At 40.5% G+C, this 16,359-nt stretch overlaps 1 protein-coding gene across 1 annotated transcript in view; it reads right to left on the bottom strand.

Annotated features, from left to right (window-relative positions):
* The window catches only part of ACSL3 (acyl-CoA synthetase long chain family member 3), a 56,061-nt gene that overhangs the window by 23,498 nt on the left and 16,204 nt on the right, over nucleotides 1-16,359 (bottom strand). The window contains exon 2 of the mRNA XM_075528954.1: nucleotides 5,525-5,941. Coding sequence (XP_075385069.1) covers nucleotides 5,525-5,902 — 378 coding nt within the window. The 5' untranslated portion in view covers nucleotides 5,903-5,941. The remainder of the gene's footprint in view (nucleotides 1-5,524; nucleotides 5,942-16,359) is intronic.

The following is a 16,359-nucleotide window of genomic DNA, read 5'->3' on the forward strand; positions in this document are numbered from 1 at the left end:
CAGGATTACAAATCTCAAAACCCAACAAACCTATTTGCTTCTCTACTGTCTTTTTTTCCTCCAAAGCAGCTATTTGATATCTTTCTATTCAAGAATCTTCCCCACTCTTTTTCTCTTCCCATCCCAGGTGATAATGTCTCAAACTTGACTGAACAATAAGCTCCTTTATCTTCCTACCATCCCGGTTAATAACTTACACTAATGCATTTCTAGTCATGCTCATTGTGGTACCTTGTGCTACAATGGCTGAAGTGTCCCTGAGAAAAGTCAACTTCTCAGAGACGTTGCTTCAAAAGAGCTTCGGGAGTGGGTGGGGTGGGGGGTGTATTTTTAAAAAAAAAAGAGCTTCTCACATTTCTCTTCCCCAACCCTGTTTGAATAAACACTCCCTTTTATACTTGATTATTCAACTGAGAGGTCTAGTAGAAGCATAAACCTAGTACGCTCCCAAACAAAACTCTTTAATTCACCCCACCATTCCAACATAATCTTTTCTCCTTGCCATTCAGAAAGTAAAAAGTAACACTACCCACAACCCAGAAGTTATCCTCCATTAAGTTTATTTTCAAAACTCATTTCTAAAGTAATCAGCAAGTTCTGTGGACATTTTCTACTAAAAGAAAGCCCAAATGCATCCATTTCTCTCCATCTCCATGTCTAGCATCTTCGTCCAGCACTCCCTGAACATGCTTGTTGGTCAGCTTTCATCCATTCTTTAAAAAAGAAAAAAACAAGTATTGCTCAACACCCTGTAATGCCTTTCCAGTAGAAATGGAGTTTAAATATTTACAAAGCCCTAAGTGGTCCTAGACTTACTTTACCTCTGTGACCATCTTAAACCCTCTGCCCCTAACTCACAACCTTATCGTTTCTATTCAACAGTCTCAGTCAGCACATATAGTAGGATGAAGCTGCAGACACATTTCATGAGGCTGTCACTCACTCTCAATCTAAATGCCTTAAATTAGGCAACCAAGACACTGTACCCCACTAGATTAATTAATCCCTGCTTAAACATGCACCACTGCCTAAAAGGTTCTTTACCCAGATCTTTGTAAAGTTGGCACCTCTTGCCATTCAGATCCCAGCTCAACCATAATGTGATCATGGAAGTTTGCTTGAACCACCAATCTCACTTCCCACCCCCACATACCTTTGCTATTTGGAATACAAACATTTCAGTTAATATAAGTCCCATGAGGAGAAACCAGTATCTTGCTCAGATTGTCTTACTAGTTTCTATAACTTCCTAGTTTCTATTTCTGGCACAAGGGGCTCCAAATTTATTAAATGTGTGGTGGACAATGTATTTAACACAACTTCAATTCCCTCTGCACTTGAAGGAATCAATATGACCTCTCCCCTCTCTTAGGTATAGTTTAGATGGCCCAAAACAACATAGCAACTCAAAATGACCCTAGGCACAACGGGACAAAACACTGCCCTGTACCCTGTCAATCCATCTCCTAGAAGGTCTTCTCATTCACTAATCTTCTACTTTATCATGCATGAGGTCCCTTTCCAAGGACTGGTCACTCCTGATAGTATATCCAAAGTAGGTGAAATGAAATCCAGCCTTCCTCACTTACCAGGAATGCTGTATTCTGGCTTGTTTATTCTTCTGGCAGTCCATGTAATTTCAGTATTCTTCACATCAAAAACATCAATTATTTTGCAGTCTTCCTTATTTACGATCCAACTTTTAACTGCATATGAGGCCAACAAAAATCTGTGGCTTGGGTTAGATACACCTTAGTCCTCAAAGTGACCTCTTTGCTCTTTGTAAATCCTGTAGATTTACTAATGCAAGACATTGATTTCTTAACTGCTGTTTCCATGAATGGTAATTGTGGATCCAAGAAAAATGAAATCTTTGATCATTTCAATCTTTTCTGTTTATCATTATACTAGATGTCGTTGTGAGGGCTTTTGTTTCCTTTACATTGAGGTGTAATCCATACGGAAGGAAGGCTATAGTCTTTGATATTAAACAAGCAGCTCACTAAGTCTGGGATACCCATTGTTGCTGACTTACAACAACCGTAGATTCAAACTGTATACAACCCATGTTCTGGTTGTAAGTCAATGTTTACAGCTGTTTCTTCTCATTCTGGGTTGTGCCCTACATTAGCAAATAAGGGTCCTGAAAGTCTTGTTCCTTCTGCACCACTAAGGTTGATTCAATTAAAGAGGGGATTCTTCCCCAGTCATATTTCAAAATGCCTTCCACCATAAAGGTTCATCCTCTGAACCACAAAGCATACAATGTTCCGTTGCTATTTACAAGTTTTTTGTGTGGTGAATCCCGAAGAAACAGAAAGTCAATTCACAGGTTCTCAGTCTAGAAGCTCCACTGACACCTAGGTGGCCCTGCTGGTACTTGAAGTGCCAATGGCGTAGCTCACAGTCACGCACAAGCAAGCCACCACAGAATGCCAGACCAGTCTCATTTTTGGACGGTTGTCCTGCCATCCTGCCTCTAAGGAGCATTCTGGCTGTACTGCTAAGACAGATGTTTGTTCTTTTGGCAGTCCATGGTGCTTTCAATATTCTTTGCAATCATTGTTATTCATGTGCATGGATTCTTCTACTGTCTTCTTTATTAAATGTCCAAACTTCACAGGAAGATGAGGCACCCAAAAATACCAAGACTACGGCCAGGCATACCTTAGAACTCAAAGTAATGCCCCTGTTTTTCAATACTCTAAAAGGATCTGTGCAGATTTATCCAATTCTTCATATTATCCAGCTTCTCTGATCATTTGCACAGCATACAGATTGAAAAGTATTGTGAAAGGATACAACCCAGTCACACACCTTTCCTGATTTTAAACCATGCCGTAATCCCTTGTTCTGTTCACGCAACTGTCTCTTATTCCAGGTACAAGTACAGGAGCACAATGAAGTCTTTTGGAATTCTCTTTCTTCTCAGGGCTATCCTTAGTTTGTTACGGTCTACCCAGTTGGATGCACATTCGCATAGTCAAGAAATCCTTTATTCTTCTCTATATGTGTATAAAACTATTAAAAGAATTTCCAAAAAAAAAAAAGAATTTCCAGCATTTGTGTGTGCCTCCAGTTTGAGTCCTCTTCAATTTCACTGTAAATTTTGTCTTTGCAAATTTATTCTATTCCAGGTGCGAGTAAAGATGTCAAGAGAACTGGGCAGTTGGCTGCTCTTCATTTCAAGAAGACAGCATTCACTCTTGGGAAGGCTAAAATCAAGTGACATTGAAACACAGCCTGGCTGCTTAAATGTACTCATTTCATAGCACTGTATGAGGCATAAAGTGATGAGAAATTAGTCCTGAAACAGCTTGACAAGCCACAGGACACAAAATTATAATCTCAGAATCCCACAGGGACAGTTCTACTCTGTCCTATAGGGCTGCTAAGAGTCCAAGTCCACTCAATGTCAGTGACTTTAACTGGCAATATGAACAGCTTTACCTTCAGGCAGTGTGTGTAAGTGGATTGCCAACCCTCCCCTAGCCAGGCCAGGAAGGGGTAGCCTAGCCCTTAGGGACTTGCCTGGATATGCCCTTGATGGCATTTGGGATACTTGATGGCATTTGGGATGTTCATGAGTCATATCGTGACCGCCTTGATTGGAGAGCCCCCCCCCCCCCGACCCAATCCCGTAAACTTGTATATCCAGCATAATGTTCATGTCCCAATCACAGCCCCATTCCCGATTTGGTGGTCCTACCTGCAATTGTGATACAGTGATCTGCCCCAATAATGTTTCTGTGAGTTTCCCTGGCATTCCATGCTCTATTTAAGTACTGTATATACTCGAGTATAAGCCAACCCAAATGTCAGTCGAAGCACTTAATTTTACCACAAAAACTGCACGAAAAATGTGCTGATAAATTCGGCTTAGAGTCCCCAATAAAATAATTAAATAATCTTTTAAAGCTCCGCTTATACACGAGTATATACGGTACCCAAAATTCTATAACTGATGGTCTTCTTTATCCAGATGTGTTTTTGTCAGGCCTTTGTCCTGCTTGAGACATAGTAAAGTGTGTTTATAAATTAAAATTGAAATGCGGAGTCTCTTTTCCCTAAAAGCCTGCAAACCCCCAACCCCATCCCCCACCCTATCTCTGACACAAACACAAAAGACAAGGAGGTCACAATAGATACCAGCTCTGAATGCTAGTTGGCACTACTGGCAGAGGCCACACTGCTAAGGCAATCAACCCCGACTTCCACCATCAGCGGCAAAGGCTATGGCTTAACCAAACTATCCACCAGCTCAGACGATCTTACTGCCACTAAACAAGACTTTATTTGCCATTTTCACTGCATGCCCAGTTGAGAAATATAATTCTTGAGCCACTGCTAAAATTACTATCCTCTGCAGTGCTGTGATCCTCTATGATCTTTACACTCTATCATTTCCCCCAATGAATTCCCCTAACAGTAATATAATAGGAACACAAGCTAGAGCATTTACACTACATACCACTATGTGTTTTAAAGACATTAACTACATAAAATGTATACACATTCAATTAATCCTTAACAACCCTCTGAACTATGGTCACTTACGAAGTATGGGTGCTAGAACCAGAAGAGCAGGATTCTGGCCCCCAGCTCATCACTGTGAGTTATGTCGTCTTGGAGCAATTACTACCTAGTCTAGTTCCCTCAGCGTGGTCCTCTGTAAAGCACTAATCCTTGTCGTTTCTACACGCAGCAGGAGTATTCTAAGGAAAGCCACTCTAGTCAATTTCAGCTCACAGTAAGCCTGGCGAGCAGAGTACAACCGCCTCATAGAGGTTTCCAAGGCTGCAGTCTTCTACAAAAGCGTATTGCCACATCCTTCCTCCATGGAGTCGCTGGTGGGTTCAAGCCAGCTTTTGGCTAACTCAGCCCCTGTACTGCCACCAGGGCCCCCGAAGTCTCAAACTGGTTAATATGCATAAAACTGGGCTCATAATTGCTAAAAACTCTCCAACTCCAAATATTATAAAGAAACTAGGGGCAAATGAATTAATTAACTTTTTCAAGGGTACACAGCTATTATGCGACAAAGCCAAGATTCAATGCCCCAATCTGGGTCTAGAGTTCATGTTCTTAGCCCTAAGAGATTCCTTTAAACACCAGTTTCAAATGAACAATGGCAGGCTCTTCTTACAAGTGGAAAAATTGCAGAAGCCATGCAACTGCCTAGAGCTGAAGAACCAAGACCTCAGGCGCCCACTATGACCCACAAAAGATCAGAGGCAGCAGGTTACATCACAAAACCTGAAGTGGAAAAGCATGCACAGGGGCCTCTGGTGCTAACTGGGCCTGTGGCTTTCCTTGGTGGCTTCATCTGGAGGGAACCAGGCTCAGACATGCACTCCCACCGTGAGGATCATTCTGAAAATTCAGGATGAGACCGTGCCCAGGAGTAAGGTGAGAATCCCAGGGCTGTTTGGTCTCCTGGCCCAGCTTCGCTGGCACCATCTCCAAGGGCTGAGAAAACATTTTATTTGCAAGAAATTTCAAGGCAATTAAAAAGTCAACTTACCTTTTTAAAAATTTTTCCATTTGGTTGGACTTCATCTTCTTCATTTAAAATTTCACGTGTTCCCAAAAGCCTTTTGTCCTTGAACTTGTTTTTTGCATACGTGAACACTTTATCTAAAGTATCACACCCAGGGTACATGACAGAAGCCAAACCATCCAAACTGTTCACTGATCTGTATGCAGCCTCGGGTTTGGAATTCACAGGCTTGGCTTTGATTTGGTTTGATTTTTCTTGTCTTGATGCAGACAAAAAATAAAATGGAATGTATGTTAAAATGGTATAAAGTGATATTATAAAATGTATGAAGTATAAAAGAATGGGGTTGATGGTCTGCTTCAGCTTCATTGTAGATGGCTTTGAAGACACGTGGTTATTCATGGTGCTCAAAAAGTTGGATTAACAGAGTTCAAGAAGAATCTAAAAAAAAGAAGATAGGATTAAAATTATTATAACTAACTTTATAAATTACATAAATGAGGATTATTGTCCATGGGGACAGCCTTGGACAACACTGACCCCTGCAGTCTCCTGTCTGACGTGACATTTCTAAGAGATTTATTTGTGTCACATTTACTTTAACATTTTATTAGTAATTTATAAGCACTTAGACAAAGTGGATACTGTCCTTGATTTATGTTTTTTTTCCAAATTGAGGTTTAATACATATAACCTATCATTCCATATTTCAATCACACCAAGTAAAATTGTACAAATGTTACCACAAGGTTTCCATGTGCCACACTAATTAACCACAGCTTTACTGGTTTCTACGTCACACTGTAAACTAAACAGAAAGCCTTCAGACCTAACCCGGAGTCTCCACTGGCAAAGAGTGCAAGCCAGAGCTCTACAAGAATGCACTTCCTGTCCTGTCCTTCAGTGCCTGCTGCATTGGGAATGACACATGGGCAGCATTTGCCCGTCTCCGGGTCCAACAGCCACTGCTACATAACCCAGAGGCTCTCTCTCAGCGAACTCCAAGTACCTTCTCAGAAGCAACTGGAGTTGTTAAGAGACCGTGAAATTCCTTTCCCAAAATGTGTCTAAGTATTTTTTCATTTGACACAGGTTACATTTACATTTATCAGGTTTACTGAGAATGTACCAGAGCCTGTTCGGAGTACTGGGAACACAGGAATGAACAAACAAGTCAGAGCCCCTGCTCTCAAGGATACTATAAATTCATGCAGCACTCAATGCAACAAGCTGATTATGATTCACATTGAACCTCTGGGCCAGGGGAGAACTGTGCCTGTGGGTTTCCAATTTCAAACAGATTATGACCCAGGACAGAGAACTAGTGTTTGTTGTTAGGTGCCATCACGTCTTATTTCTTCTCATTTCAACTCAGGTACAGCAGAACAAAACACAACCTAGTCCTAAGGTCATCCTCACCACCTTTGCTATATTTCAGCCCATTGTCACAGCCTCTGTTGTTAATCTATCTCTCTGAGGGTCTGTTTTGCTGTCTCTCTACCAAGCATGGTATCCTTTCTCCAGGGTTTCAGTCCATCCTAATAACATGCTCAAAATACTCCAAAGTTCCACCATCCTAGCACACCCTGAAAAGCATTCTGGCTGTATTTTCAAGACACATTTTTGTTGTTGTTGCTGTTGTTGTCCTGGCAGTCCATGGCACATACAATCTACACACAATTTGAAAGCATTGATTTTTGTTTGGCATTCCTCACTCATCGTATAGCTCTCACATGCTTGTAAGACGATTGAAAATACCATGGCTTGGCTCGGGCCCACCTGAGTCTTCAATGCTTTGCTTCTGAACAGATATTTAAGTCTTCTGCAGATTGTATAGGCTCCCTGGTGGCTATGAGTTGGGCTGTGATCCACAAAGTCAGCAATTCAAAACCATCAGCAGCTCTGGGGAAAAAGACTGGTCTTTCTACTGCCACAAAAAGTTACCATCTTGGAGACCCACAGAGGCAGTGTTACAGTGTCCTACAGGGCCGGCATTGACTCGATGGCAGAGAGTGAGGGCAGTGGGTTTGTCTGATGTCTTGTCGTTTTGGCGTTTTATGCATCAACTAAAATGAAATCTCTGACAGCGTCCGTCTTTTCTCCATTTACCATGCTGCTGCTTATTGGTACAGCCCTGAGTTATGGTGAGCCATGACCCACACTGAAGGCTAGAGTCTTTGGTCTTCAATGGTAAGTGCTTCAAGTCCCTCACTTTCAGCAGGTAAGGTAAATGATGTTCTTTTCTGAGGCTTGGTCTCTCCTGACAACATGCCCAAAGTATATAAGACAATGCCTCACCACTCTTCCTCTCAGGAGCATCCTGGCTGCACTTCTTCCATGGCAGATTTGTTCTTTTGGCAGTCCATCGTACTTTCAATATTCCTTGCCAGCACCATAATTCAAATGCCTCAATCCTTCTTCAGTCTTCCTCATACAATGTCCAACTTTCACACGCATGAGGTAACTGAAAATACTATGGCTTGGGTCAAGCGCACCTTGGTCCTCAAAGTGACATCCTTGATTTTCAACACTTTAAAAAGGTTTTGTGCAGATTTACCCAATGTATTGTGCCCTTTGATCTCTTAACGGTTGCTTCCATGCACATTGATTGTGCATTCAAGCCAAACAAACTCCTTGACCAGGTCAATCTTTTCTCCATGTATCTACTAGTTTAGCTATCGCGGTTGTGAGACTTGGGTCTTCTCTATGTGGAGTTGTACTCCATACTGAAGGCTGCAATCCTTGATTTTCAACAGCAAGTGCTTCAAGACCTCCTTACTTTCAGCAAACAAAGCATTTGCATATCATGGGTTATTAATAAGTCTTCCTCCAATCCTGATGCCACGTTCTTCTTCATATCACCCAACTTCTCCAATGATTTGTTCAGCATACAGATTGGCTGAATATGAGAGAATGCAAATATGACACACTTTTTCGGAGACAGCTCGTAGTGGAGTGAAATTTAACCTATGTGCCCGACCCCAAAACCTATCTAAACTTTTCATTCTATAAATAAACGCTATAGTTAACATGGTACTGCTAGCAAAAAAAATAGGGGCCCTCTGCTTTAGATTCTCTTTTATACATCAGTCAAGTCACATTCATTCCACTCTCTACAAAGAGTCCAGATGAGTGATCCAAAATGCTTATTTTGAAATAAGAAGCCAGGGTCAAGAAGGGTACAAAGAAACGATTTCCTCCCCAGGCTATCTCCTACAGCAGTAATGGAAAATGCAACCAGAGACTGTGTGCAATCAGGAGAGTTTCAGGTAGGGACCCTTGCTCTGATGAACATGTTTGCATCTTTTCCGAAAGCTAAAAGTTAAAAAAGGCATGTCTGGTTCAAGGGACTGAGTTTAACACTGGCTGTGTAGCCCTGCTGCCCAAAAAAGAACCAATCCAATTGCAGGAGAGGAAGTTTGTTTTGTTTTGTTTTAATTCATACACACAACATACAGAACTTTTCCAAAGTTCATGGAAAAATTAGTTAAGTGGTTAAAAAATTAACATTTTCCAACATTAAGTTCCATCAAGGTCAATACATTTTGTAAAGTGAAGATTCCAAGCATTCAGTCCACCCCTAAAGAACTGGGGGTCCTAGGAATTTTAACTATGTCAATATAGTCTTTATACTATGAGGTGATAAAAAAAACAGGTGCCTTTTAAGATCAGGAAACAAAAAGGAGCCAAATCGGGACTCAAAACTGTCACAAATTGCCCTTGTTTGATGAGATGAATAAGCAGGAACACTATCATGGTGAATCGCTCTCTGGTAAAGCTTTCCCAGAAGTTTTATGCTTTGGACTGAATTTCTCAAAAGAGCCTTATAACAGATGTTATTATTCTTTGACCCTTCAGAAAAATCAACAAACAAACTGACCATCTCAAAAAAAACGGGTGCCATAACCTTTGCTCTTAGCTGGTCTGCTTTTGCTTGATTTCCAACTCTTGGTAGTCATTTCTTTGATAGTGTTTTGTCTTCAGGATCACATGGTAAAGTTGTTTTACCACTTGTTACAATTCTTAAAAAAAAATGCTTCAGAATCTTGATCCCACTGTTTAAGACTTCCAAAAGAAACTCTGTGCTTATCTGCAGCTAGCTGATCTGGGACCAACAGGTCTGACACTCACCAGTCTTTAGAACGTTCACTCAACTCTAATTGTTCAGTCAGCGTGTATAAGCTGAACCAAGGGAGATGTCTGTGCTGTTGGCTGCTGTTGATCACAATCCCTCTCCAAGTAAGGCACCAACCAATAAGACAGGTGGGCAGTGGTCCACACGGGACTTTTGTCTTCAACATTGTCTCTTTCCTTTTCAAAATTAGTTTTTCATTTGTAACTACGGATTTCTTCAGGACACTGTGAGGCAGCAAATGACTTCACCATTGTTCAGCTAAGCTTCTCCATAAATTTGTTGTTCGCTCTTGCTTCAATTTTAGCAATAGTCCATGCAGTTTGGGAGGGAGCTCTGTTCAATTCGATGTCTTATCCTTGCAAGTGTCTCAAATTAGATCCCTTTCAGACATGTTACAACTCTGTACAAGTTTACTTTAATACAAAACATCTGAAACCCATGCATCGTTTTTATAACACTCGTTTTCCATGAGCTTTTTTGAAGATCCTTAGAACTAATTTATGTCAGAACAATATAATATAATCATTGGCATTTTTAAACTGATAAACCATTTTCCCTTGTTTAAAAACAACCCAAATATTGACATAGTCTCATCTTTTTCGTGTTGTTCCAACCATTCTTGTTAGTGCTCTGTTAATAAAAATTAAACTATACAGCTAAAAGCAAGACACACACCCAATCAGTTCATTAAAGCAATTTTTAAAAGAAAATCCAGAAACTCTGGGCAAGAAAGCTAATTGAAAGTATATGATTTAGTCATATTCCCATTTAAATTAAACAAAGTTCCAGTTCACAATAAGGAATTTTTGTGTGGAAATGATTTGGCCATGGTCGTTAAGAAAACTATTAAGCTTCTATTTATTCTAACCTCAGAAGATGAAACTGTGGCGTTAAGTAATGGGAGGGGGGTTTTGTATTTTATCTGATAACCCTGTACCCATCAAAAACCCACCACAGTATATGACAATTAAAAGGGGAATTCAAGGGTCCCATGGCCAATCAGCCCACAGTTAACCATGTCATGGAAACAGCAGGGTAACCTTAGCCAGTGCTCCACTGTAGCTACTTTGATCTTTTTATAAGCAAGAGCCTTTGCGTATCTAGTTCTCCCATTATCTGTCATTGTGTTAGTCCAGGAGACTAGAGAAACAAATTCTTAGAAACTCATATATGTATAAGAGAGAGGTTTATATAAAAGGTAATTGTACATTAAGGAAGTATCCCAACCCAGTCCAGCCCAATCCCATAAATCTGCTATATGCCCCAATGTCCGATATCAATCTATAAAGTCCTCTTCAGGCTCACGAAACACACGCAATGATACCAAATGCAGGACTATCACAGGCCAGTGGGTAGAAAGTCTTTGGGTCCAGTGGCAGTGTAAGCATCTCAGCACTGGCAGGGGTCTCCAAGTGGCTTCTCCAGATGAGGGCACTAGCGTAGTTCTAGGTGTCTTGTCCGTAGTGTCTTCCAGGGAGTGAACAGAGAGAGAGTGTGTCTTCCGCCTCCAAAGAGGAAATACATGAGTTCCCAGAATTCTCAGGAGAAGGCCATGCCAACACAGAGGCCTCACAGGTTAGATCTTGACTGGCAGGACTTGAAATCCTCTCAAATTGACACTAGATAATGTAACTACCACAATCATTATTTGTTACCTAATACACAAAGTCACATAAAGTAAGGGTAAAATGTGAAATACTTTATAGAGAGCTTTCAGAAAATTGTAAAAGTATTACAAAGGGAAGTTTACTAGTATAGTTATCAATGGTTTGATTTCAAAGTTGTATGCAAAATTTCAAAGCTGCAGGTACTTGTTCTATTAACGATATGCTTTCTTTCTTTTTTTACTTACTGAGGTGCTATTAGCTGCAACACTGATCTAATTTTATAAGAATGGTCAATAAATTCACTACTTAGAGAACTATGGCCATAAACTCTAGGTTTAATGCTGGCTCCCAAGTTACTCACTGTGACATCCTGGAGCTTCAGGTTCAACAGCAAAACAAAAGGGATTGACAATGACCTTACAAAGCTTGGAATCTGAAGGCACATTACAACGTATGAAACACTTTCAATGTGCTAGTGGTCCCTTCATTTTGGTTGTTTATACATAACTCTGTACCCGATTTTCTAGCCTCCGCAGCTTTTCCACAAGTGTTCAAAAACTAGAAAATTCGGTTTTAAAAATAGAAGGCAAAAAAGGGAATCCACCTAAAATAGCTATGAGAACTATTTGGTCCAACTCTAAAATCTTTTCCTGTTAAGCCAGAGAAATAACATCCCCCTCCACACTTCCAATCTAGATCATTTGCACAAGCAAATGAAAACATTCCAATTACTTCCTCTCTGTTTTCCAGCACTGTGCACACAGATAACACTTTCTGGGTCACATGTAGACATCTGCGGCCATTGTGTACTTCTGACTGGGCCATCGAGATGACATCTGTCAGGTCCATAAAATCATTACATAGGAATTATTAGACGCATGGGCACAGTACACTTTTTATTATCACTCTACTTAAACATCATAAGAACGAGTCTGCTGTGAATCCAAATAACGTAACTTAAAAACACTACATAGTTGCTATGATAAATGTTCATCGTCATCGACTTGGACCTGGTGGTACAATGGATTCTGTGTTAGGCTGCTAATGGTAAAGTCAGAAGTTTGAAACTACCAGCCTCCCCTTAAGAGAAAGCTGAGGCACTCTACTCTTGTAAAGATTTGCAGCCTCAGAAACCCACATTCCACTCATCCCTTTAAGCTCACTGTGCTTTGTTGGAATTGACTCCATTGCAGTGAGTAGTGACAATCAAGCCTAAGTTTGCTCATATACAATTCTGTGTATTACAATGTATTTGGAATGAAATGGGGGGGGGAGTTCATTTTTGGATTAGCAACTGACAGAATTATACTGAATATGGAACAATGTAACCTACTGTATATACTCCAGTATAAGCCAACCTGAGTATCAGCCAAGGCACCTAATTTTACAAAAAAAAACTACATTAAAAAATGTGCTGAAAACCTCGGCTTATACACAAGTATAAACAGTAAATTTGTTTCTTCAGATTTTTTAAGGAGTTTAAAATGTTTCAAGACAATAACACTACGAAGAACATATGAACCTGCTTCAGTTTCTCTATCACTTTTAAGATAAAAGCATTCAGATATATGGACAGTTAGTTCTCAACTGTGAAATGTTGGAGTCTAAATCCTAGAACCCACAGCACTGAGTGGCCCCTCTCCCAAGAAGTCTATGAAATTCTCCTTCCTTCGGGAGTTAAACCACACAACCTGATGATGAGTTCTCACCCATTTTGTTTCACTTTGCCGTCCTAGTTGCATTCAACTCCAATCATGACTACCCTAAGTGTCAGAGCAAAAGTATACTTCATACGGTTTTCAATAGCCTTTTTTATTTAAACTGTGTTGTTTTACTTACATATTTCCCCCATGAGAGGAAGATCCAGTATCTAAAGACAGAGCAATAGGCACAGTATAATCTCCTTTTTGGCACACCTGCTTCATTCAAGAAGGTAATCGTGCATGTGCACATAAAAGATCTGGAAGAACGCACCACAGGCTAGAAAGGGGCAATCCCTATAGCAATCTTATCAAGGAAGCAGAAAACATTCCCTTGTCTACATAGGAGCCTACAAGTCCTACAACTTTTAATAAAAACACACTGGTGCAATTTTTAAAAATAGGAAACACAGAAGTTCAATTGAAGTGGACAGAAGAATTTGAGATGAAACTTCTGAAATATATGTCAACTACCATGATTCCACTGGATAAAATGGTTATTCCTTAAGCTCCTCCAAGTTCATACCAACAATGACTGACTATTCCCCAAAACAGGCCTATCAAATTTTATTTTTGTTTCCCCAAATGCTAGGGATTTTTCAAACTCACTGGATCCTTAAACACCCCAAAGTTTCACAAGTTCTTTAGAAGTCACACTAAGGAAGATTAAAATTTTCTTTCAGTCTATGGTAAGAGTGCTGTAGCCCTACTGCCATCAGGGGTGACTGTTCAGCTGCTAACTGAAAGGTAGGAGGTTCAAACCTACCAGTGGATCTATAAACATCTACCTCAGAGACCATGCAGCTCCTCTCTGTCCCAAATGGGTTGTTTATCAGTTAGAAACAACTATATGGCAGTGGGTTTATGATAACTGTAATTAACATGCAGAACCTTAGTGTTAAACTCTATGAAAATTATAGGCTACTGGGTTTTAATCCCTTGCAGATAATGAGATGCAAATGGAAGAGGAAGGAAAACAATGCGTAACATGGCCTAACATTTAAAGGAGTCTTATGGAATTAAAATTAGTATGAAAACTAGTTTGATAACTTTCATAATTTCTATAATAAAAATTTTATAATTTTAATAGTTCAGCCATAAATAGATATTACTTAATGTTTTAAAAGAAAGTTTTTAAAACTCAAAAAAATAAACATTATACCAATGTCAAATTTTATTTTGGTTTCCCAAAATGCTTAGAGATTATCCAAACTTTCAAAGTCACTTGGATCCTTAAACACTTGCCCCAAGTTTCACAAATTCTTTAGAAGTCACACTAAGGAATGATTAAAACTTTGACAATGGTAGGTAGTACTAGTGCCTTTGAAGCTATTTAGGCACAAGGAAGATTTTAGGTTTCCAAGACCTGTCCCAAAACAAGCTCTGCCATCTTCTCACCCCCCCACCCCCAAAAAAGTTTTAAAGACATTACTTCTAATAGTGAATCAGAGTCAGGAAGCAATCTCTTCTTGAAAATATTTCTAGTTCTCAACCTCAACAGGGAAGTACTTCTTGAGAATTTTTCTGGAAACACTCAGTATTACAGCAACTGTCATTTTATCATGCAATGTGTGTGAGTCTGGGTAGACTAAAACAAATCCATAGAAACTCATAAGTGTATAAGAAAGAGATTTATATACAATAGCAACTGAATATTGAGAAAACATCCCAGCCTGGTTCAGATCAAGGCCATATACCAATATTAGCCCATATGTCTGATACCAATCTATAAGGTCCTCTTCAGACTCACAAAACACATACAATGATGCCGAATGCAGGAAGATCACAGGCCAGTGGGTTGGAAGTCTTGTGGATCCAGTGGCAGTAGAAGCATCTCAGTTCTGGCAGAGGTCTCCATGTGGCTTCTCCAGTTCCCAGGGCACGGGGTCTTATCAGCATGTTGCCATGTGTTTTATCAGTAGCAAGTCTCCAAGGGAGTGAGCTGAGAGACAAAGTGTCTTCCCATCTCCAAAGTGGAAAAGCAGGAATTCCCAGAATTCTCAGAAGGCCAGACTTGATTGACAGGCCAGACTCCACTCCTTCACTCATAATCCTCTCAGAATGACACAAGATTATGTAACTACCACACACAGTTTCACTAAAAAAAAGTACATAACTGAGTTCATTCATAATGATGAACAATTGCTAAAAGTTACACTGCTGTACATTACTTTTATGCATCTTAGGCAATGGTTCTCAACCTTCCTAATGCCATGACCCTTTAATACAGTTCCTCCTGTTGTGGTGCCTCCACCAAACAGAAAATTATTTTTGTTGCTACTTCATAACTGTAATTTTGCTACTGTTATGAATCAGGTGACCCCTGTGAATGGGTCGTTTGACCCCCCAAAAGGGGTCTCGACCCACAGGTTGAGAACCGCTGATCTTAGGGGATTACCAAAATGGGAGTGTCATGAACAGACATTTACAGTACAACTATTAGTAGGGAACCAGAGAAGAGTTGTGGGGGGAATGGCCCCAGTACCAAATACTAAGTGGACACCTGCCCCTCCCCCCAGAAGAATTTATTTCAACGGATGGCATTGAATCTGCAGCTCCAGGACAGGAACATATCTGATCGGAGCACACAGGAGTAGATCAAGGGGGAGTAGGAGAGAGTGGAGCACCAGGCCTTGAGGACGATGACTCCAATTAGAGCAACCAGTCCACAAAGAGGACCACATGGCCAGCCCCACTATGAGACATGACGCCCCTCACTGACTCATGCCCTGAGGGGACAGACCTGGAGACACAGTGTGGGAATTGCACCAGACCTGATCCCGCCACACCAAGGCAAAGCACTGGGGGAATGCAGAACGGCAAGGGAATGGAGCGGCAAGGTCCCCAGGGAATGCTGAAGGTGGATTTTGGGGCCAGGATGGGGTGCCCCAACAGATTGGACTGGAAAACACTACTAAAGGCCAACAAATGATCCTTGAAATAGATAGATAAAGTGCAATTATTGGTATTTTTTGAAAGAAGAGTAAAAATGGAAACAATTAGTTCCATGGACTAATGGACCATGAAAACATCAGCTTCACAACCCTGAGACCATAAAAACTAGATGGTGCCCAACTACTGGTACCAACTACTCTGAGAAAGGATCCTAGGAGAAGGTCCTGGACAGAGTGGGAGAAAAAAATGCAGAACAAAATTCAAAATGATAAAAGTCCATAAGACCATACTTTTTGGACATATACCGGCGGGACCCCTGACAACTACTATGACCCTTCATGCATTGCCGTAATGTTCTCTATTTTACTTTTCTGGGCTCTAATATCCATTGCAATGGCTACACAGAACTCAAAATTCATGATTAAACGGTTTACTAAGGAAGTTTAAAAGTTGTAATGCCAGTGAAAAAAAGCTCAGTATAGTTGTTTATCAGGACATGTTATACAGCTCTTTCAACACTGC

Source organism: Tenrec ecaudatus, chromosome 13, assembly GCF_050624435.1.
Source record: "Tenrec ecaudatus isolate mTenEca1 chromosome 13, mTenEca1.hap1, whole genome shotgun sequence".
In the NCBI taxonomy this organism is placed as follows: domain Eukaryota; kingdom Metazoa; phylum Chordata; class Mammalia; order Afrosoricida; family Tenrecidae; genus Tenrec; species Tenrec ecaudatus.